The 23,409-nt window shown below is 41.2% G+C and overlaps 1 protein-coding gene across 2 annotated transcripts in view; it reads right to left on the bottom strand.

The window, feature by feature from the left end:
• Positions 1-23,409, bottom strand: part of PRKCA (protein kinase C alpha) — a 153,209-nt gene that overhangs the window by 10,775 nt on the left and 119,025 nt on the right. Inside the window, exons 9-14 of one of the 2 annotated variants that reach the window (XM_054221442.1) lie at positions 15,810-15,833; positions 10,437-10,580; positions 9,500-9,673; positions 6,528-6,619; positions 4,840-4,902; positions 4,170-4,308 (exon numbers count right to left, since the gene is read on the bottom strand). In XM_054221442.1, coding sequence (XP_054077417.1) covers positions 4,170-4,308; positions 4,840-4,902; positions 6,528-6,619; positions 9,500-9,673; positions 10,437-10,580; positions 15,810-15,833 — 636 coding nt within the window. The remainder of the gene's footprint in view (positions 1-4,169; positions 4,309-4,839; positions 4,903-6,527; positions 6,620-9,499; positions 9,674-10,436; positions 10,581-15,809; positions 15,834-23,409) is intronic. The other variant, XM_054221443.1, reaches the window with a different exon arrangement.

Raw genomic sequence — 23,409 nt, 5'->3', positions numbered from 1 at the left:
CAAATCCAATCTGCCCCAATTACATCTGCCTTTGTGAGAGAATATCAAGCAGAATCATCAAGAGAGACAGAACTGACATGAAAAAAGCTCCTACATTTAACCTAACGTATGGTCAGAGTCACTAAAATTTTTGTCCTATTTGATGCCGCGTGTCAACATCAGCAGAAGCATCTGACGAACAGCCCAGCGCCCCCTCCGAGCTGGCACACGCCTCCCTTGCCTGAACCAGTTGCTTGATGAAAGAGTGGGATTTGAGAAATAAATAGGGACATGAAGTTCCCCTGGGACTGGAAAGGTCCCACCGCAGAGAAGTCCCACTGCAAATACAATGAACACACGTTTTCCATTGAACTTATCGCACTGCAGGAAAAGGTGGTCCTGCCGATATCTGCTGCTGTACACCGGCAGTTTTTTTCCTTTAATCCTAATTAAATACACCCAATTTGAACCACCAGCCGAATCCTGGTAAGGATACAATACGAGTGAAACACAGAAGAGGAATCTGCCACGTTCATTCATCAACCTGTGCGTCATGCACGGAAACCGGCTGTTATACTCGTAATAATGGGAGCTATTAAACGCATTAATTGGAAAATGTAAAAGAGAGGAAAAAACGCTCACTTCAAGGAAGGAATTACATGTGGGAGGAAGCAGATGAGTTTTCAATACACAGTCAAACATGCATTGGTACAAAGTCAGCAAGTTCTAAGTGTCGTATTTTCAGTAGTTCCCTCCTCCTCGTGCAGAAATCATCATGTATTACCTACCAGCTGCCGCACTCAAAGCCATCGCTGGCTGCCTTGCAGCAGCTGCCAAAACAATCCTATCTGCATGTACAAATTTTGGTATCTTTTAGAACAAACAGGGGTATATTAACACGACCTCCAACCTCACTGCAGTTGGAGCAGCGAGGGAGCTCCTGTGCCTAGAAATGAAGCCCTGTACCCTCCTCCAGCTCTGACCTCTGCTTTCTACTGGCCAGGGAAGACTGGAAAGTTGATAGGACCCTTTCCTTCCCCTCCTTCTCCATCATTAATTCAAACGATTGCCTTTTTCATCCCCTTTTGCACTTCAGATGTCCCATTTTTGCTACCTATTACTATATTTTAAGAGCTCTGCCTTTTCAGGTTCCATGGATTTGAGAGCTCGGGAAGAGCTCAGGAGGAGCTTCTCCCATCGAGCCAAATTGGCAGAGGAATGTTGATTGCTTTTTTCATTTTTTTTTTCCATTTTGCCTCGAAGGAAGGCACAGTTAAGAGCAGGACACAGAGATTAATACCAGCAATTTGTAGGAATGTTTAGATCATTGCAGCTTGCAGCTGGTAGCCAGTTGGGATGAAAAGATTATATCCCAGAGGCAAGAGAAAGTCTTTTGTGAACATCTCTTATGTCTACTGGAAAAGTTAAAACTCAGTTATTAAAAGAAATAAACATCACTAGTACAAGAAACAGCCAAATGTACACTTTCCAAACCTTTGTAATACCTATCAGCCTTCCATAATCCCACCAAATGTAAGGTTAGAATTTAAGGTTTTGAGGCTATTAGATGGAGGAGAAGGGGAACGAAGTTTCTAATTAAAATTCTTTAAGTTCTGCAATTCCAAGTCAACGCCCCAGCTGCTGCGGGCGTGCTGATGGCGGGGTTCAGCGCTGCACCACAGGCAGCGGGCTGTGCTGGCAGAATCCCATCCTGCTAATCCTCTTGACATCCATCTCCTTCTGTCTCTCTTGACTGGTCAAGGAAATACAAAGTATTAATTGATTTCACAGCTATTTTACCGCTCTGACCATAAATATTTAAGTTCAGCACATCAACAAATATTCCTTACTAGATAACCACTTTCTGCCTGACAGAATCGGTCAAACCTGAGATTCTACCAGTTTAACCTCTGCGCGTTTCTCAAATTGCAGAGGATAAGAAAATGACTAGTAATTCCAGTGCGTTATACACCTCCGTAATAATAAATGCTAACTTTCCCAATCATTGAAACAGGAAAACATTATTTTACAGTACACCAAAGTGTGCGAGTCCGCTCTGCGGAATGAAGCACCATATCCCCCTGCTTTTCTATCCGGAGATCGTACGTGTGAAGCTACCTCAGATGTCCCCGTATGGTCCTTCCAGAGGTGTCATCTCTGAACTAGGTGCCTGGGTAGGTCATTGGAGGCAGCATGAGGTCTTTCAGACCCCCCCACAGTCACAACGTTATTTCCCAAATACCAATTAAAAGAGCTAATTCTCTATGTTTGAGTGCAACACACTCACAGGACTACTCATACTAGATACCTTCAACAGTTTATTTAGATTTAGCTCATTTATCTCCACCCAGCAGGGAATGCCACCGTGCAAATGCTCCTCATTATAATCTATTATAAATTTATACATTTTAGCCCATAGAAACACGCTCAAATGTTCCTGCAAGCAAAACATGAACCTTACTTTGAAGTTTACCACAGACCTAGTTAGCAATTTGTCAGTCACAATAACATTTTCAGAAAGAAAGAAAATCAGCCAACTACAAAAAAAAGTAAATGTCTGTTCGTAAGACAACAGAAAGACCAATTTCCTCCCAGTTACCGAATGTTTTGGTGAAAGGTTTATTTCTTTATATGAAATTTCCAAATAAAGTAAAACAAATCATTCCAGCACTGACCCATATTGAGATTTTGGCACTGACAACGCGTTCTTTGGTATTATCTGGCACAAGACTACTGCCACAGAAAGGACACTTTTTAATTTGTAATATTGGCTTCATTTATGTTTTGACAGGAGAAAATGAAATACTGCTCTGGTTGGTCTGATATCCTGCTGCGAGCAAGAGCAATTTGTGAAAAAACAAGGTTTTATAATACACAATATTTCACTCTGAAAAGCATGAATTAGCAACTGGAAAAAAAAATCAAAACCCAAACTGTTTTTCATTCCAGTTTCACAGAAATGACAAAATTCACCTTAGACACTAATTTCCTTGTCCATGTATAAATCTCCCATATTCCAACAAAGATCCAATTACAGCCAGAAATGCTGCACCAGAGCTGCCTCCTGCCCAGCTCCCAGCGCAACACCGAGTCTCTTGGATCGGGATAGAGCCTCTTCCACCGAATTCGCAGCCAAACAAATCAAGACTCCTGAAAGCTCAGTATGCACAAATACCAGATTTTAATATTCACATAGTTGAATGGTTTCCCAATCACCACATGTGCTTGTTTTTAATGTTTTATACCTAAACCACTGAAATACACATCATATCCAGACTGAAAATCTTAACTTTAAGCTCGTATTTATCGCCGTGCTTTAAAGTAGAACTGTGTTTCTCATGAACAAATTTTCATTTTAGAGACACTGCAGTCTTTGAGTGTGATTTTCAGTGGCTTGAATGCAGCCCAGCTATCGCCAAGTCACAGAAAACTCAAGGCAAATTATGGATTTATTATGCCAACTCCATTCAAGCCCTGATCTTAGAGCTTTTTTGAGGCTTTCAGTGGCTGGAGCTTTCCTGAGATCCAAAGCGGTAACTCACGACACCTCTGCACCATTTGTAAGACACGGCCTGGAAAAGGCTGCAGTAGTTTTGCAGGGAAGTCAGTGAAAGGCTTCGAGACCTCATGAGTCCCCTCCCACAAATCAATGCGCAGTTTGTGATTTCCTGAAAATGCCAAACAATCCTTCGAATACAGGTATTCTGTCAGCTGTGTGACCTTATGGAAGAATACGTGAAAGCAGCCGTGTTTGCTCCCAATAAAATGTTTGCTGACCTCATCAACGACCTCAACAACGCCCGCGAACTCTCTTGGACTTCACAAACTGAAGCACAAAGTTCTTCATAATAACAAATGTTATTATACATATAATAACATTTCCTGGCTACAATTTAAAATCACAAGGTGGCGATCCGCATACTTTAGTCTTTTGCAAGTATGAACAAAATCTGAAGCACTGATCTCATAAAAAGTTCGGTTGTCAATCAACCAGATTGTTTAAAATAGCGAAGTTTTATTGATAACGTTGTATTAATTCACAAAGCTATTCAATACACCTGCAGAAGCGTAGCTGGTACCATCCACAGAGTATCCAGAGTTACAGCTGTCAAAACTCGGTGGTGTAAAATGTTCATACGGACAAGTTTCATTTGAGAGACTAAAAGGTTCTTGAAATGGTAAATATTTACCTCTGGTGCAATATAGTCTGGGGTGCCACAGAAGGTCCTGGTTGTTACTCCGTCTAACATATGTTCTTTGCACATTCCAAAATCAGCAATTTTAATGTGTCCTTCTGAATCCAACATCACGTTATCTAATTTCAGATCTCTGTGAAGAATCACAGTAATTTAATGTTAATGCTTAGGATGAACTAGGCCAACTTATCTACTTCTACGCAGAATTCTCTCTAAATGAGGCGAATGGGTAGCTATCCGGGGGGGCAGAGGGGACAGGGCTGCACAGGCACAGCAGCCTGCAGTCCGGAGGGAGCCGGCACATCACTGCAGACAGACAAGAACGACCATAAGCCCTGAAACTGGACAATCGATGAAGAGATGGATGTGTAGGACCATGGGCACACTCACACTGACACTTCTGAACGTGTAAAGCAATGAAGCATCACGCAGGGGTGCAGAAGAGAATATTTTACATTTTCAAGTTGAGTCAGGCAGAGCACAGACGTCAGAAAAGCTCAGGTGAAGCAGTGGCTTTGCTCTACAGCGCACCAGCACAACCAAATGAACACTACCGTGATTGCTTTTTGTACTTGCTTCAATAATGCACCGAAACGTTAAACAAACTGATCCTTTTGGAATTTTAAAAATAGTGCAGAAATTACTTGTGTCAGGCTATACTCACCTATAAATAATCCCTCTGTTATGGAGAAAGAACAACCCAACTGAGATCTCGGCTGCATAGAACCTGTATGGAAAAAATACCCAAAGATTTCTTACTGCTTCATGATTTCCTTCTGACAAACTATTTTGGAAATGCATCATGGTGAAGAATGATGCTATAATAGCATATAAAGTATATAATATGTGTATATATATTAAAGTATAAAAATGGTATTACAGGCAGATGACATAAAAGACACCTTACTTCAATTCGACTTTAGCAGATATTGCGAGTACTTAATGATAAAATAATTCAGAATTTTCAAAGAATTTGAAAATGTCTCCCTAGACCACAAAAAAATGGTGCAGCATTTTACCGCGCCGATCCGACTCTGTCTGCAAAGGTCATTATCTCTAATCACATATCAATGCTGAGTTCCGGATGCAGCTCAATTTACGTTGCAATTCATATGGCATGAAATAATTCACAGAAATAGTATTCCTTTATACAGGCTGTTAATGGATTAATTACATAAAGCTAATTCAAATGATTACCATATAAAATAGAATTGCTGAATGTAGTTAAAGGATAGATAATATTGACGGATGTTTGAAGGCAGTTGCTGTGGAACTGTGCAAATTATAGGCAAGAGGATTATTTAAAGATAGATTAATTTTAAGGCTAGCATAAGGGAAAGGAAAGCTTAGCGCTGAAGCGCTCGATGAGAGGTGTTTGTGAACGCGTGTGCCTGAAGATGCTCCACAGGCATAAGCTGTCAGAAAGCACCCGAGTTTTCAACGAGTCTTGGCAAGTCACATTAGCTGGGAGTCAAGGATGATGTGACACCATGTAGTTTTTATCCAGCAAGTTGCTGAAATTTAGTTCTGTATCGCAAATGCTTATATTTAGAAGGCCTCCCATTTAAACAAGCCCCGAATACTTAAATTGGAACAAGAAATTATCCTAGCTGAATTCTTGAACCAGTTGGTCACGCTTGATTTTAAAGTTTCATTGGTAAATGATTTATGAAACACTAATAAATGATGACGAGATGTTATAAGCATGACTAAAATGGTACTGATGGATCTATTCACATTTGAACACGCTACAGATCATTATCAGTTGCTCTCTGATGTGCCAGATGTACATTACCTAAAAGGGATCATGTATATAAACAACTTCTAACCACTTATTAACTCCTCACAAATAAGACACCTATAAAAAAGTAGGATCACAGAAATTCTTATAAGCTATACATCAAATTTATCTCGCACAAACTATTATTTATATTGCAATGCTGACTCTATTTGTATTGCCTTTCACTACAACATTAATTCAGACTGAAACGTTCTACTCACTTTTTTTTATATTTCCTTTTAAAAACACCACCAGAATACCAAGTAACATCTTTAATTTCCTGTTGCCTTGTTTAAATTCTTGTCACTTTTAGAGTAGGCATCGCATGCCTTTGTTCGTCCTGCGTTTTTGAATAAAAAGGCACAGCTACCTTTGCTCCGTGTGTGCAAACAATATTTTCAAGATAAACTTCACCTTTTGGGCCTTAAAAAGCACAATTAAAAGAGGCCAGCCCAGACTTCATACCGAACCTGGGAAGACGCTACTAGATAGCGTGATAAAGAAACCTAATCCTCTTACAGCATAAAATTAAGATGACAACATGATTTAAAGATATAAACATGAACACTCACACTGCTTGCGGCTCCTTAAATTTTCCTACTTGCTGAATGTGATACATGAGATCACCACCATTCACGTACTCCATTACAAAATACAGACGGTCCTAGGATAAAGTATTAAAGACGCACATAAATACATTAGAGAAAATATTAGATATGCATTGATCAGCAAAAAAGTCACTAATATGCTATTATAAAGCTTTTAGGATTATTAGGACTGGTTGTACATTCTGGCAAAATTGATAGATCAGGAAATGGAAGTGGAATGTTTTGTAAAACCTGTACGAGTAAATGACCAATGAGATCTGGCTAGATTTGCCAACGATTATTGATGCATTTTTATGTGTCTACAACGGTTCCCATAATTATTCACACATAGTTTTGTCTGAAAAATCTGCCTAAAAATAACTGCAACCCCCCCCTTAAAGATAGTTGAAAATTCTTGCTTTGAGGCCATTTCTAATCCTTCCTAATAAGTTTTCCTTTGGGAGAAAATGGGAGGTATTAAAAATACAATTTTTTGATTATTAGAAAGAGGCAAAGAAAAGCAGTTGTAGGGTTTACAAAAGTAACTGGAACCTTTAAAAGTGACACTCCATTGATTTCTCATAGGCAAATACTTCAGCTGGAGGAAGACGGCAATAAGGTATTTGGGAGGCAGTTTTTTCTTGCACAGTGAGGACTTTTAAAGGGTGGATCCAAGTAGCTCAAATCAAACATGACCGTAACGTGCTTGAGTGCACTTGGGCAGTATTTTCCCACCCAGCGATCTTCAGACAGTATGACTTAAAACATTAGGCCTGCCCCCCAGCTTTCAGAGGACTAAAACTGAGCTCTTCCAAGGGACTTCCGTAAGAATACACTCTTTGCATTCCACAAACCTCTTTTATTTATGGTGGATGATTTTGACCACTTAACGTTGAAGACTCTGGGCAAACCTACCATCTGCAGTTATAACATGACCCAGACAGCATATAAGATTCATTAATAGTTTTCCTCCCAATTATGGAAGACATATTTTTGGCTTCCTACAATTTTCCTTCAGTTATTTTGGAAAGAATCATTATCCTGAAGTATTTCTAGAAAAGTTCTGATCCAATATTCTGATGGGAAAGAGACTCATTACTAAGATGCTCTAGTTCAATCTCTTTCCTTCAGCACTGATTGAAAAGTCTTCAGTTGTCCAGTAACCAAGATTTCAGAACATCAACACACATTTAAAAGCTGTGATTTCCTAAGCTGAGCACAACAGAGAAGCCACGGGCAAAATGTTTAATTGGCCAGATCAGATTTATGAAATTTGGATTTTTGTACAAATTGTTTTATTGTAAAATCCATGGCAACAGAAGCCTGCAGCTGAAAGCACCAGCAAAAATAATCAATTTTTCCTATGGTCACACAGTTTATGCCTTTTCTTCCCCTTAATACACGATTTCTCATTTTTGTAGCTAACATTAATCCTCAAGAATATTTCACAGCACCAAGTGCAAACCACTTAACTCTTAGGAAAACATCAAGTAAATTAGGCAAAGGTGTTCGTGATTTATGTAAGCCTGTATGTAGCTCCATTGCTCTGGTAAATGATAAAATAAAAAAATAATTATACTGTAAATACTAAACCCCCAACTTTTTTCCTCCATTCCCCTTAGTCAGAAAACTAAACATTTGTACTTTTAAGATTTTACATTTAAAATGTATTTGCTCAAAAGACAGATAAGATTAAACAAAGTAGTTTTTCATTTTGTGATGACACTAGGCTTTTTGCTTACTAATCAAGTTACATAAAGAGAAAGAATTAGAGGGAGATAGAATTCTATTTCTCACTAGGACCTCTCTTATCTTATTACGACAATATTATAAGTAGAGGCAGGAAAAATATTTTAGGAAGCAAGAATTACCAAGCACAATAGTTCCTAGATTCATGTTTTTGTGTGATTAATTATGTCTGCAAATCTACTGCATTCAGGCCATTTTCTGCTCAGATTTGTAGACATTAAACAGGGTTTGAAAATGCCGCTAACGACACAGACAATTATGCTGTGGAACGGTGACGGGGTGGCGTGGCTCCTTTGTGGAAGAGTACAAGGTTATTACTTCAAACTAACTCCCTGTTGTTTGTCCGTTTGTTTTTAGATTAAAACCCATCAACAATGTAAGTGGTAAAAGATAGAGTCAAGTGGAAAAACAATCACGTATGTCCTTTCATCACGGCATTAAGCGACATCCCAGCCCCGCAGCACTAGTTCAAGGCCACTGTCATAAGACGGCTACAAGGTGAGGCAAGAAGAGCCTTGATTTCTTGCCAATCAAGACCTCCGCCCAGCTTGGACTATTCGGAACTGGTTCGCTAGTGTCAGGGTGTATCCGTGCCCACTCCGAAAACCCAAAGCAGACTAAGTGCCAACTGTCCACCACCTGGATTTCCACGTCACCCAACAGACCGGTCTGGCGCCGCTGGATTGTCAGATCCATCCTGCAGTCTGTCGCTGGGAGATGTTTCGCAATGTGATTGGGGAACCCCCACTTCATATCGGGATGGAAGAAAAAAACCCAATGCCTTCCTCTGCGCCAGGGGTGCCAGAAAACTAAATTAAATCCATCAAACACTGATTCACGACTAATCACCTCATGACACATTAACAGCCACGAAGACTTTTCGTGTACTATCCTCAGATCCTTAAAAGTATGTAGGAACCTTTGTGAATCTAGGCTTAAGGCTGACTTGGCAAAGCACGCATGATTAAATTTATGAATTGTCACACTGGTCTGCCTGAATTACTGTATGAAGAAAAATCTTTAAACCTAGGTTTTACCTTTAAAATACAGAGGGTAATTACATGGGGTAACTCTTTCTTCACTATTTTCTATGTGCAGAAGGTATGATAAATGGTTCGGACATTAATAAATGTTATTGAGCTGGTAAAATGCATGATCATATAGTGTGGAAAACATCAGGGTGGCAAGAAAGACAAGAGCTCACGTACAACTGTTTGGAAACAAGAGTGAAGCTGTGTCAGGAACGGTGGTTTATCTTGCAATGCCAGGACTCGTTTTTCAACCATTGTACATTCAACATCATCATCCTGAATCACCACATCTTTTTTCAGTATTTTGATTGCATAGAGCTCCTCCGTCCCCTTCCTGTCCGCCAGCATCACCTGCACGAAGAGAAACAACAGGGTGAAAATCTTCCTATCTGACAAGGAGGGAAGGGGAGTCGTACGCCCGAAGAGTTGTATAGATGGCAATCTGGCGTTTCCTTTTATTGGTACAGACTAACCTGATCAAAACTTCACAAATATCCTCCTTACTCACCCACTGCAGTGCGCTGCACCAGTCATTTCAGACAAAGCCTGTGCCAAAACCCTCTGGTTAATCGCAGGCACGTTGCCAGAGGGCTGATAAAATGTTGAGTCCCCGGGGGCTTCTTCAGTAAAGGGCACTTTATCATATAAGTGGTTGTTCAAAGAGACAGAAAAATAGCAGCCCTGTCTTTTGACTAACAGATTTTCAAATATATATACACTATTCCTGTTTTTTCCCCAATATTCAGCCTTACCAATGTTGGTGACTTCCAGAACTGGCAGAGTGACCTAGGTAGTAAAGCCAGAAAAGTAGACTTAATTTCCTTGAAACTGCCAAGAAATGAGGATCTAAAAGTCAGCAACTGTTTCTTACATCCTGCCCAACAGTCTGAGTTCTTAAAAATTATTTTTATTTTTTCAAGAAAACTGCCAATCACGACTGAAGCCTGTCAGTCCTCAGGGAATCACCCTACTGCATTAGGAAATCCTCCCTCAAAAATGCACACCCTTTTGACTCTGGATTTTGCTTCTTAGAGAATTATTCATTCATTCTTCCCCCAGGAAAAAAAAAAAAGGAAAAAAGAATGCGAGTGGAATAGTTATCAAGAATTCCTACCTTCCCGAAGCTGCCCTTTCCAAGAACCATGAGAAAGTTGAAATCTGTCAGCTTCACCCTGTCCAGGTTGTTGGACGGCACACTTGAGTTCTTGTCTTCTGTTGGAGTAATGACTTTGTTACCAGCTGGCCCCAGTTTGGCTTTCTGAAGAACACACACACACATACACACACAAAAACAGGAGAGTAAGAAGAGCAGCCCGTTTTCCTGGCAGAACGGGTCGCTGGGAGAAGGTTAGAATTGGAGATGACCGTATTTGAGGCGACAATCCCAGGAGAAAGGCTGCATAACAAAATTTGCACAGACACAACTTCGAAGACTCATTCCAACAATACTTTTGACATTATTGAGTCAATTAAAGTAGAAAACCGTGTCCATGTATAACCAGATAAAAGCAAATATACTTATCTGGTTAGAAGAGCGAAACCAAAGCAAAAACCAAAGCCAAAGGAAAAAAAGTCACTTATTTTCATGCCAAAAGCAGGCTTATTTGGTGTTTTTTGTTTTGAAATACAAAAAATGCTTTTCATAAATATCATGCTATAATCTACATAGGGTATTTTAGGATATAAACAGTCTCTTCAGTACATTCTCTTTTAAAATGTAGTTCTTAACAGTCACTGCATAGCAAGAGTTAGGAATCTTTGACATGCATTAAGAAAAATAACCTACATTAAAGACAAAACACAACACATGAGAATTAATGCAGATGAACATGGCCACTTTCAAACTAGCAATACAATCAACTTTGATTTTCAATCAAGTGTTGATCTGGAAAAGGGAAGAAGGGAAATTTTACATACAAAGGTTCTGCCTTGGCAAGACAGTCTGGTTTGCAGAAGGTTGCAACAGCCTCAGTATTTCATACGAGACACCATGTAATTGCTCAAGTAAGTTGCATTTCAAATCTCAAAGTTAATAGAAGAGAAAAAAGTAAGACTCACCAAAAGATAACGCAGGCTACAACATAAAATCCCTCTTTTTCTCAAAATATTCCCATATACCAGCAGAAGCAAAGCCGAGAAAGTTTAATGATCCTTTGGGATGTAAGTGCTTTCCCCCATCTATCTAGTGTGTTGGTTTGGTAAATAACCTCTAATGTGGCCAATTTACTTTGCACCATTGACATATGCTTGACATTTAAGGATAACCGCTGTTCTCACTGCACTGCAAAAGGACAGTATTTGCATATTATCACTGTTTTACAGGAAAAAAATTATAGAAATTAAAGTTTATTCAAAGTCACGTAATAAATCACCCTAGAAGCCTGGCTTGGCATACACCTTTGGCAGCCTCCCTGGAAACTGGAAAATACAAACTTTCCCTTCCCCAGACAAGTCTGAAAGGGACGACTGGATCCACAGACTCCAGCGCCGTTCTGCAGGCAGTAATGGCAAGTGAACCTCTGATCAAAGAACCACAGGTCACCTGAAAAGCATATTCATGCATGACTTTTCCTGCAACTCTGTTACGTGCAGGAAGTCTGATACCCTGCCACAGGGATAGGAATTTTGGCAGTTTTGACCTCTTTTTTTTTTTTATTGTAATACAGCTTAAAATGTGGAATTTCTTCCACCATTATTACTTGCTGCATGAAAGCAGCACTTGGAGATGCCGATCAGGACCGTGTGCTGTGCAAACGTTGAGGAAGAGCCAGTCCTGGGCATCAGCCTAAATCCCCGAGTCTGCGAGGGACGGCCCTCGGCAGAGCCGGCAGCTGGGACAAATCCAGTGTCTGTAATGGAGCTCTTTGTCGGGACAAAGCTCCTTTCAAGGCCACAATAGAAGACTGAGCCATAAGCAAAACAAGTAAAAAAAAGAAAAATCCTAATATCCTTTATTTGTACAAGCTGAAGACATGGTTTAAAGGAGCGGCTTTGCTGGCCATGTCTTTGTGATGCTCTCGTGTGTGGGATCTCAGATAAAAGATCCTGCGTACAAGATACAAGCAGCAATTTCAATATCTGCCTTTTCACCAAGCAAGAGAGATCCAAATCAGGCACTGAATAGAAAACACTAACTTTATTTCTTATATTTTAAACCCACTGGGTAGGTTGTCAGCAGCCTGTTTGAAAAATACATCATTCAGAACTGCAAACAAATTTTTATTCCAAGGCGGTTTGTTTCTTGCAGGGAGTGCTTTCTGCAGCGCTGCAATCCCAGGCTCGGGGGTGAACAGCACTTTTTGCAAAAGACAAGGAGCGGCAGATTCATCGGCAGGTTCCTGTGCCCTCTGCCGGCTCCCCGAGCTGAAAGCACCGTGCTCGCTGGGATCAAACACAGGCGAGATGAAGCTGTCAGGATCTGAAGGTGGCATCTTAAAATAATACTAGAGAACCAAGCCAAGGCCTCTCTGCACCCTCGCAAGAAAATGCTTAGATTCGATGAGCTACAGAGACACACTCCTCTACTTCCATTGTTTAATCTTTTTTTAATTAGATGCCGCTCTCAATTTGATAATTCTTTTTTTTTTCATATGGTAGATTTTTAAGGAGAACACCGGGTGCCTCCTGATGGGCCAAGTGGGCTCCTGTGCCACCTGCTCCAGGTCGATGGCTAACGCCGGCAGGAGCGGACGGGACCGTACGCAGCTGCGAGTGACCCGCGCCGACGGGAGCTGACAGTCCTGGTTATCGCGTCCCTGGCGCTGAGCATCTGGGTGCATCAGCCCGGACACCAGTACGTGTGTGGAGAGAACCCTCTTGCAAACCGTATGTCAGAAAACATAGGAACACGGCACCCACGAAATGCTGGAGAAGGACCAGGCTGACTCAGTGAAGGCACACGGAACCCAGTGGAACGGCCTCATGACCTGATCGAATTATCACAACCTTATCAAAGGCCCATATTTCCCTTCAGTGAGGCCACGGACCGTTCCTTCATGAGCATGCCAAAAAAGAAGTTTTTCACATTTACCATGTGAATTCCTTTTACTGCTTTTTGGCTTAAGGTCCTAGTGAAAATACAGTGGGAATTTCAAGGCTGGCAAACATGTACTGGGAGGAAAAAAAAAAAGGAAACAATAATAATCCAGAACAAAACATTTCACAGATGAACCATTAAGAGCTTCCCAAAATACTACTGCAACGTGTCAATTATGACTTAGCCTCAGGCATGTATCATTTTGTCTTCTTCATAGTACTATTTAAAAACATTTCCAGAGCTACTGGAACAAAATTAGGCTATGGGCATGGAAATAAAATTAGATAAGCATCATCAAACCATTACTACCTGTGCCACCAAGTTTTTGATGGGACAGTCAGAAATGAACCCTGAAAGATCTAGTACTTACTAGCTGTCTGAGAATTAGCTGCTGTGTATATTCCATGTTATTCAATTCATCCTGAAGTATAAACCTAAACCAAGACATCTCTTACAAGCCTCATGGAAGTTTCTACACTCAGCAGAAACGTCACAACTCGTCACTGGTAATTGATGTTGGTGGCTTTAAGGAAAGCCTTTAACCTTGTCCTTTTATTACAGAACTTAACCCAGAATATGGAGCAAGACAAAAGTATTTCAGAAACTGAACTAGTGATTTCTGGTTATGACCAAAGGATTAGGAAATTGTCTTCAAGCACCAAAATGGCTTTACTTTAAACACAGGAAGTCTACAAAGAGAGCAAATGTTGTGCCTTATTGCCAGCAATGGGTGAAGATACAGGGAAACAAGCATTTGCTTACAAGATTTAGCAAAGATTTGGAGAAAACACATCTGAAATGTGCTGGGCCCAGTGTGCGTGCGGAGAAGACCTCACCCACTCCTACGTTGTGGCCATTTCTGCAGGGTTTCCAGCTCCATCTGAGGGACCTTCATCTCCCCCCTGGTTGAATATTTAGTTGGCTGTGCCCATTGGAATTGTTTAATGACGTTCTATGCAACGTGAGGACTTGCAAACTTTCTTCACACACAGCAATTTTAATTTCTTGTTGTGACCCACATGGGAAATAACTTGCTGAACAGATATTTTGCTAGAAAAATACTTTTCCGTGGCTTTTTGAATACCTCAACATATGGGACATTGTTTTTTCACATAAAGAACAATTTATATATTTCAGATACTTCAGATAGGGAACTACAAAAACCGAAACTACTGTTAAAATACAGTGAAGAGGAGCACAATAAAAATAAATACACTAGATAAAATGTTACATTACTGATGCATTTTAATCTGCATAAATGAAACGTAACAGCACCCCCCATTACTTTCACGCTCTTAAGCACTAAACTTAAGCACTAAAAATAGGACAGATATTGGATAGAAGTGATTTCCAGAGCTCCTGGGAATGCTGTTTCAACAACAGGACTAACCATGGAGAAATAAAGAGACCCAGGGCTCTCTTGGACAGCTAAACTGTGTGTGAGGAGAGCTTTGCACACGCAGAACTGGAGAGCAGGGCCATCGGACACGCATACACGGAACAATACGGAAAACACCTGGACCAGGCAGAGCGATGGATCCGAAAGGAGGAAGAGCTAACCAGAATCACTGACTGCTGCCCTGGAGGAAAGCATTTTTCAGAAAAAGCAGTTCTAATAGATTTACTTAAAATGTTCCATATTATTTTGGGACCTACTCATCCTTACAGCACTACAAATATCACCATTCAAACCATTTTATTGATTCTATACCTTAAGGTTGTTTTTTCACAACAGCAGGAATGCCTTAGCTTGCTTAAAACGGTCCACAAACTCTTTTACAACTAAGAACTACTTTTATTCATATTAGTCTAACGTACGGTCCACTGACTGGTAACGCTTCTACATCTTCCTTCAGCAGCTGTCGAGGCAGAGCACGGAAGTGGGCACCCTAACTGCCGTGTGTCCACAGCCCGCGTACGCTGGTGTGTTCTCCTAAGGTAAGAACGGGAAACGCTTTAACACGGTCTCACTGAGCTCTGCTGTGACTTTTATACCTGATACGCCTCCAGTACTGCAGAGAGAAAACGCCCTGCAACCAACACGCTCTTCCAGATCCCCGGAGCAAAAACACTTTTACAACTATAGAAGGGAGATAAATTCAAATGATTCATAAAAGTTTACTGGAAAAGAGCAATGTAATTTTGCCTCTTCGTACCATGGCTAAAGTTGAAAATAGCAGAATCCTACTTCAATCCACCTTTATTTTTTACGGATATTAAAACTTGCTGAAGTCGAAGATGGCATTCCAGGCCCTGGATTCAGACTGCTTGGCTTAATATCTCTGACAAAAACACAATATTGTTACAACGAAGCCAGCTTGCAGCAAACAAACCAGGAAAACATGTTAACAGCATGTTAAAGATAAATTAGTCTGCACTGGTAGCAGAAAAGTTAATCTTAAAAGAAAACAAGACATGCACATCATCTTACTTCCTCTGGTTTGGACGCACCTTATCTCGGCCAGTTCTTTTACCCTGAAACCACAGGTGAGACACACTTGATATACTCAGCCCAAACGCGCTTCTTCACGGAGTGTTCCTCAAGTTACAGTGCGTTACGCTGGAGAGTCTCTTGGAATTTGGTATGTGCTTTTTGGAAAACATATCTCAGGTTTTGCAGTAAAAATGCGTTCAATTTATTTTTCATCTAAGTGTAACAATTGGTCTTTTAATTACGTCCGAATGAGGAGTGTGAAGCGAAGAAGCAAAAGAAGTGATTCGGGGAATAGTAATCCATTATTGCACCAAATTTTCAACTGCAGTGAATATTCTCATTGAGTCTTTTCAAAACTTTCTATCTGATTTTTTACCGTGAAGACAATCTAACAGGACAAAACAATAAATCTGAATGTTGGCTCTTCTGCCCTCTAGTTATTATCTATAGTTCACAAACTTAAGAATTACAGAGCAAAAAGACCGAATCAGTCATTGTTCCCATTAGCCAATAAATAAATAAAATTTGTGAAGAATTAAAAAAAAAAATCTACACAATTCACATTCCTACCCTCAATCTCTTTAGGGCAATGAGCTCCGTTATGTTAGTGCTTGTATCGCTCACCTTCATTAATTCCCTTCTGCTGCTGTTTGCAACATTCAGCTCAGTAAGACTGGCTTTGTTCCCATCGGGAAAATGAACACGGGGTTCCAAAACTGCCCCAACCTGCAGCCACACCTCGCCACCCTCCCAGCACAGCTTCAGAAGGGAGAAACCCACGTATTCCTCATGAATAAATATTCAAGCCAACAAAAGGCCTCGCGACGCGCGGCTCGCTAGAGGATGTATTTCGCAGTTGTCAAGGCAACTCGCTCTTAGCAAGTTCACAGACACCCAGCGGGGAGATCTAGCGGTAACAAATTTTCAAGAGGAGAAAGTGAAAAATGAAAAAAACATTTAACAACAATGCTGAATTCCCAACGCATGTGCGGAGGTATACACACATACGGCACACGCAGCTTCTGCCTGGGAACGGCACGCGTATCGCCGCGTCTCCTCCGTTACTTATTGGCTCCACTGACACCTACCGGGAAAAGAAATCGAGAGCTTTGTTCCCGGCAGCCGAGTCTCCTCGAGACTCACAGCTCTGCTTCACGTTACGCACCAGCACCCTCCCCCCCCAGCACCGACCGTGTTGCCCATCAGTCCCATTCCGCTGTAAATCACAAATGAACGACGTGAAAGCAGAGAGCAGCACTGGCTTCAGTCTCCGTTGCAAAAAATCACAGTTTTGATAGCATGAGGGTCAGCAGTCTAAGGACTGACTGAGCAGGCTTCATCTCGGATCCCAAGACTTCCTTGAGATCCGTGGAGCAGGAATGTCCTCTTGCCAGGATTCAATCCCTCTGAAAAACTCTAACAAAACCCGCGCCACAGGTTCTCATCAGTTCTCTGCCAGATCCCAACACGTTCTTCAAATGTCACCAGGTGATGGAACAACTTATCCCACTCAAGCCCGCCTTGTTCCCAATGTTTCTGTTCCTAATTCTTGAATTAACCCATGGCAGAGCTGCAGGTAACACTCTGCACATCACTTAAAGAAATGGCAAAATGGGTGGTGAGAAGCGAGGAAAGGAACAGTCTTGATAACACCGTTCCAGTTTCACTATTAGAGCCGGGAGGCTGTGGCTGCAAACACGTAATTAATGCTCAGTTCTGCCTGTCGCTACCTGGACCCCACACAAGACGCATCAGAGCAGCTCAGACCCCAGACCAACCACAGAAGATGTCACTGGCGGAGCTGGCAAAACTCATACTCAGGGCGTAAAAAGAGGAAACTGAAATACTTTAGCTGAGTCTTAAGGAAGGACAAAACGCCCTATTCAGGTTTCCAGTCATGAAAGCTCAGTGGGGGTTTTGATCGAGAGGTCGAGCCATTAGCAAGCCTTTAATAACGTAAATAAATCCAATAAATTTCAAGTCAAAATCTGGAAGGAAAAAACCTCCCATTCACCAAAATGCTCTCCATCATTGTGGCAGCTTGTTTCTTACATTATTGCATTTTCGATTCCATGTAATTATAGATGCTACGAAGGACTATCAATTTCCTAGTTTATACAACTTAATTATCAGGATGCTGAGAATTTGAAATGAGAAGAGTCCATTTCTAAACCCCAGCAAGACCTAATGCTTCACCAGACTGAGTTCTAAGCTTAATACCATAACCTAATGCAAGCTTATAATTCATTAGCGGAGAGTTTTGTAGTCATGGAAACAACACAGAACAGAGAGAGTTGGAGCCTAAGCTCGGGATGATTTAGCACCCAGCAGCTCCAGCTGGAGAGGGGACGGCCGGAGCGTGACATCTTGGCCCAGCCTGAGCTCACGTCCTTGTTGCAAGTCAACGGAGGGAAGGAACTTCCTTGGCCATTTTACCCGTTTCCCTCCAAAACATGTGCTGAGCAACGTGGGGAGATGCTTTTGCATCAAATTCCCAGTGAAACAGAACAAAAGACACGGTCTGTGGCTCTTGTGCTTCTTCCCTTGGCTTATCAAATGCTTATGAAGAAGGAGGGACACGTGGCGTTTCCCCACCTTACTGTGCACCCTCACCCATTCTTATTGTTCCTTTCAAGAGCCAATAACTAATGAACAAAATTACAGAAATGTATCGCACTACTGAATGTATATGCGCATATTTATCCACCTAGAAAGGAGCACGCTTGAACTAGACTGCAGCAGACCGAAGATGCCAACACGAGACACGGCAGCACGGCACGACCCACCCGTCCCAGGGAGATGCACCGTTCCGCCGACACTGGCAAGGATTCACGAGGTTTACAGGGGTCGTTTTTCAGCCAAGTATTCCTTGGTGAAGTTGCATCCTCGCAAGTCTTCTTTGCAGCAAGAACACTGGAAATAGGCAAATAAGCAGGAAGCCACACTCTTCTATTTATTTTCATGATGGCAATGTCACTGTGGTGAACTATGACGTAATTAGTAAAAAATGCAATATATAAAAATGGAGTAAAATGCATTTTTACTTCAATAGCTAAAACAGTTATTGAAAAAATAGCTAGAAAAAAATTCTTATCTATCTCATTGCTATTAAAAAGGCATGAAGGCAAACAGGATATTTCATAAAAATAGAAGTGGGGAGGGTGACAGAACTCTACCTGGGAGTTACGTATGGACTACTTTATGTCTTTAGTTTAGTTTTCCCCTCATTTCCTCTCCTCCTCCCCTTAAACTTGTGTCATAGGTATTCTTTTGGTTGGTAATAGTAGATTTATTTAAAGGATTTGCCTGAAAAAAATTTTTGTGCCATATGCGCAAAGGATTAAAAATGTGTTTTTGCAGAAAGCATGTCCCAGAACAGAGGAAACCCAGTGCTGCAGCCCACCCCCCCCGCACTGCCGTGCTCGTCACGCAGGAACGATGGTATCGGAGTGTCTGTGAATTCATTTGGGTTATGAATTACAGAAGAGAAAGCAGTGTGTCCCAGAAAGAATTCTGGATTATTAGTAAAACTGAGTTAGTTTGTCTAATCCTAGCACGAGCCGGGTGTTCGGAACCCATGCCTTGCAGGTCCACAAAATTCATGTGCTAATTCAAGCTGCTGACTCAGAGATTTCCATGGAGGTCCATTTCTCCCACCCAGCATATAAAGAAGGCGAGGATGGAGGCAGGTAATTACAGAAGTCATGAGGCACCCGAAGGCAGAGACAGAGTCAGCAATATAAAGGGGAGCAGAGGCAGTAATTGCGTTTACAGCCGCAAATCATTAGATATTTTGATTAGGGGAAAAATTATCATCAGTGCCAGTTAAAAATCCTGGATAAAGGGCTGTATCAAAAACGTTATGCTGAATTTTATCAACGCAACAGTTTAATTCAACGGGTTTGTATCTTTCTAAATATATACATACAAACAATTTGCACTATTTCATTTCTTTCAGGACTTTTGCTACAGCCAGCGTGTCTCTTTGGGAGCTATTCTCTGTTCTTTACTGACCCCTTGTGGTTTCCAACTCCGAGGAGAAATTACTTTCTCAAACCCAACATTACGTTAAACTGATGCTTCCTCAGGATAAAGGCAATAAGAGAATGCTAAAGGACAACACAACAGATGAATACAGCATACAGCATGTCAACAGAGCTGCTTATTTTTGGGGGGTGGGTGGGTGGGTTTATAATCACATTCCCTATTCAATTTTTTTAATTATTTCTTTTACTTTTTTGTGTTGCTGTATAGAAGTTAAAACTGTATGAAGTACTCGAACTCATGATCTCTAAAAAATCCCCACATTTGCCAGGCACAAGATCAAGGTAACCATATCCCTTAGAAAATGTAGACAATGAAGTCACGTAACTATGAAAGACCATAGTTTGAAAAGGGGTATATTTATCCTAGGAGCAGCAGCTTCAGGGGATATCGCCCTGGACAAGGGCTGTCTGGCTGCGAGCAGTGAAATCCAGGGAGGGAAGTTTCCCGTTACCCGTTTGGCACTGTCAACATGTTTAATCTGTTTAATAATCCTGTGGCCACCTGAGTCTACTTTGTTTTCTGCCTTTATTGCCAAACACGCCGTCCCCTGCAACAGAGCAGTGCCTAACTAGATGAAATGTAATTAAAGAGCCTGCCTAGGAATAATATTCCAGAATTCTTGCAGAAATAATCCTGTGGTAGTGGTAATAAAAAACCCAAACAACAAATACGACGCTAGAACAGCAAATCCCTAAGTGTCAAAAAAGGAACTGCTTTTATATATGCTCCATTTTTTAATTATGCAAATTACTGCTAATTTTCAAGAATAAAAAAACCCCTAGGAGTGTAGAATTTGCTTTTAAGCATAAAACTTACTTCAACACGGTCACAAAAATAATAAAATTCTGTTCTAAAATAATCCTTAAGGACTTTTGTTCTACCTGACAAATCCCTGCCATCAAAGACCACAGCCCCGGAACGCTGCAGACCAGGACTCGTTTTAAAACCCTGGGATTCTGTATCCAAGTCTCAACATGCTCTGGAATTGTTTAACGCACACGAACACACACACACACACACACAAAGATGAAGGTGTTTTCTGCACGGTGGTGTGAAAATAATCGATTTGAATATACACTTTGCTGGCGGAACAAAAGCTGCATAAATGCGTGATCCTTCCCAGTAGCTGGTAATTTATAAAGAAGGATTTACGCTGTTTTGACCTTGCTCACAGCATTCTCAAAATTTGCTCTGATATTATAAAATCATTTTTGTATGCTTTACTGATTTCCAGCTCGGAAGCGTTACACTGTCCTCAGGAACACAGCCTTCCTCCCTCACCTGCTCCTGCTGTTTCCCTTCAACTCCAATGCTGGAAACTCGGGAACGCGGCCTCCCCCGTGGTCCCACATAAACTCGTTACTTACAAAATGCTTTCCAGGGCCACGCTAGCGTCAGTGGCGATTAGCGTGCAGAATGCAGCATGCAGTGACGCTTCCGAGCTTAGGTTAGTGACGCTAAGTCACTGCCAGCAGCAAGCAGAAGGGGGGGTTGTAATAATTTAGAGAGAAAAGACAGACAATAAACAAGGAAGCATTTTTTCCACAAAAAAAAAAAAAAAGGAATTCTCAAGTCTCCTCTTCACATTGGAACAGAGTGCCAACTTTGTCCGTTGGAATCCATGTTTATCATTCACAAGGACTAAGCATGAATTTTGCCTATGAAGCAGCAGCTGTAGGAGACCGTTCAGCTCTTTTTTCAGGCGCACTCCTATGATGGAAACACGAACGGACCAAGGCCTCTTGTCAGTACGTATCAGTGCGCTTCAAGGTCTGCCTTTTACCAGGAAGTGACAACACGACGTTACACGTAACTTCGGATTTATCCCAGGCGCGTTTTTTTCAGGGTAGCTTTTGCTCTGGTTTAAAATATATTTAAACAGAGAAACTCGCAACTTCCCTGCATCAAACAAGTTTCATCAATGAAACCACCATGTAATTTTGTTTTCAAATTAGAAGAGGTGTAAAGGATTGAGAAAGGGCAGTCCTCTTCTCTACAGGCTTTTCTGAGATTGAGATACCAGACAAAGAATCAAGGTTAAGAAAAAATAAGTTACCGATTACACGACAAATGATAACTGCATTAGGAAATATTTGGCAATGACAAACGGTCTCATTCTTTGCTTTTCTGGTTCAGTATTAAAATCATGCATTAATAATATAAACAACTCTTCAAAAATAAAATTTGATTCTAAAATCAAGCATTTTAAGCTTTAACATATAAACCGCTCTTGGTCAACTCGAATGGTAAAAATACAGAAGACAATAATGGCTTCGATAACCTTAGATTCTTAAAACAGTTTACAGCACAGGAGCTTCACATTTTAATTTAAATTGTAACCTCACCAATGTATGAAAGGGAAAGCGTGAGTTGTGTCGGTAACCTTTGCCCTAATAAAGCAAGATAATTTGTTAGAGAGACATGCAAACAAAAAGTCCCCAGACATGTTCTGAATGCCGATGTGCACCTCCCATGGCCAGGACTCGGTGATGAGGTGATCAGTGAAAGCAGCAACATGGAAGTAAACAGGTGAATTGGTATTTCTGGTACCGCAGCACCTGTGCATACGGGTAACGTCTCTTATGATATAGTATACTCCAGCTAACACACCGCTATATACGGGGTGTATGATATCATAACACATGCATGCTATGTTATGTAAATGTATCTGTTTAAATATGCAGTGAACATGAGCATTACTTGATCTGTGGAAGTTATTTGAAGTTCCATGAGTGTCTTTCAAATTAAAGATGCACCATTTTCCACTTTGCACAAGAAGGCGACATTCATCTGACTAATTCCTTCGAAAGGAAAGGCACGCTGCATTGCTGAGGTTTGATGGCCCTGTTTTTGTAAGCCAACTTCTAATCTGGGGAGTACTTTGTGACAAATTACGGAAGATTCATACTTCAATTTTTTTTTATCAATTAGAAAAGCTTAAACTGGGGAAAAACCAAGTGCATCCTTAAAACACAGTGAGAATGAAATCGAATTTAAACTTCAAACACTGGCAGAGAAGGTTGTGTGAAGAGAAAGGAGAATACCAAGGAGAAAACTACCTTGAAGAAGTGGTTATTTACATGACAGTCCTGGAAGAGACAGGAGAGGGAGAAACACTGCTTCGTTAGTAAAGGGCTGGCAAAGCAAAGCAACAACAATTAGCAGCAGAAGTAAACAAATAAAGACACAGCAGCAAGAATACAGAAATGGACACATCTGCTATGCACGGAAAAAAATCACGAAAAAGAAATCGCGGCGTTAATCACCCCCGCGGCAAGGAGCAGGGTACAGCACAGCACACTGACGTACAGGTCCCCACGCAACTGCTCGTAACGACCACCGCACCCTGGGCATCCACACGCTTCATGCGCGAAACACCCCAATGGCACCAAACCACGGCAATGCATAAAGCTCAACGTATGCGTAGATGTGCGCAGCCCGGGCTCTTAACAACTAACGAGCGCTGTAGAGGGGTGACAGCACAAAAAGGGGGGGGTTGCCTTGTTTTGAGACAAGCATTTAAACTTTATGTAAGAGACAAAGAAATCCCTGTTATCAATAAGATTTTCT

Source organism: Rissa tridactyla, chromosome 15 (genome assembly GCF_028500815.1).
Source record: "Rissa tridactyla isolate bRisTri1 chromosome 15, bRisTri1.patW.cur.20221130, whole genome shotgun sequence".
Classification (NCBI taxonomy): domain Eukaryota; kingdom Metazoa; phylum Chordata; class Aves; order Charadriiformes; family Laridae; genus Rissa; species Rissa tridactyla.
Note: the sequence above shows the minus strand (reverse complement) of the source record. Positions and strands in the feature narration are given on the sequence as shown.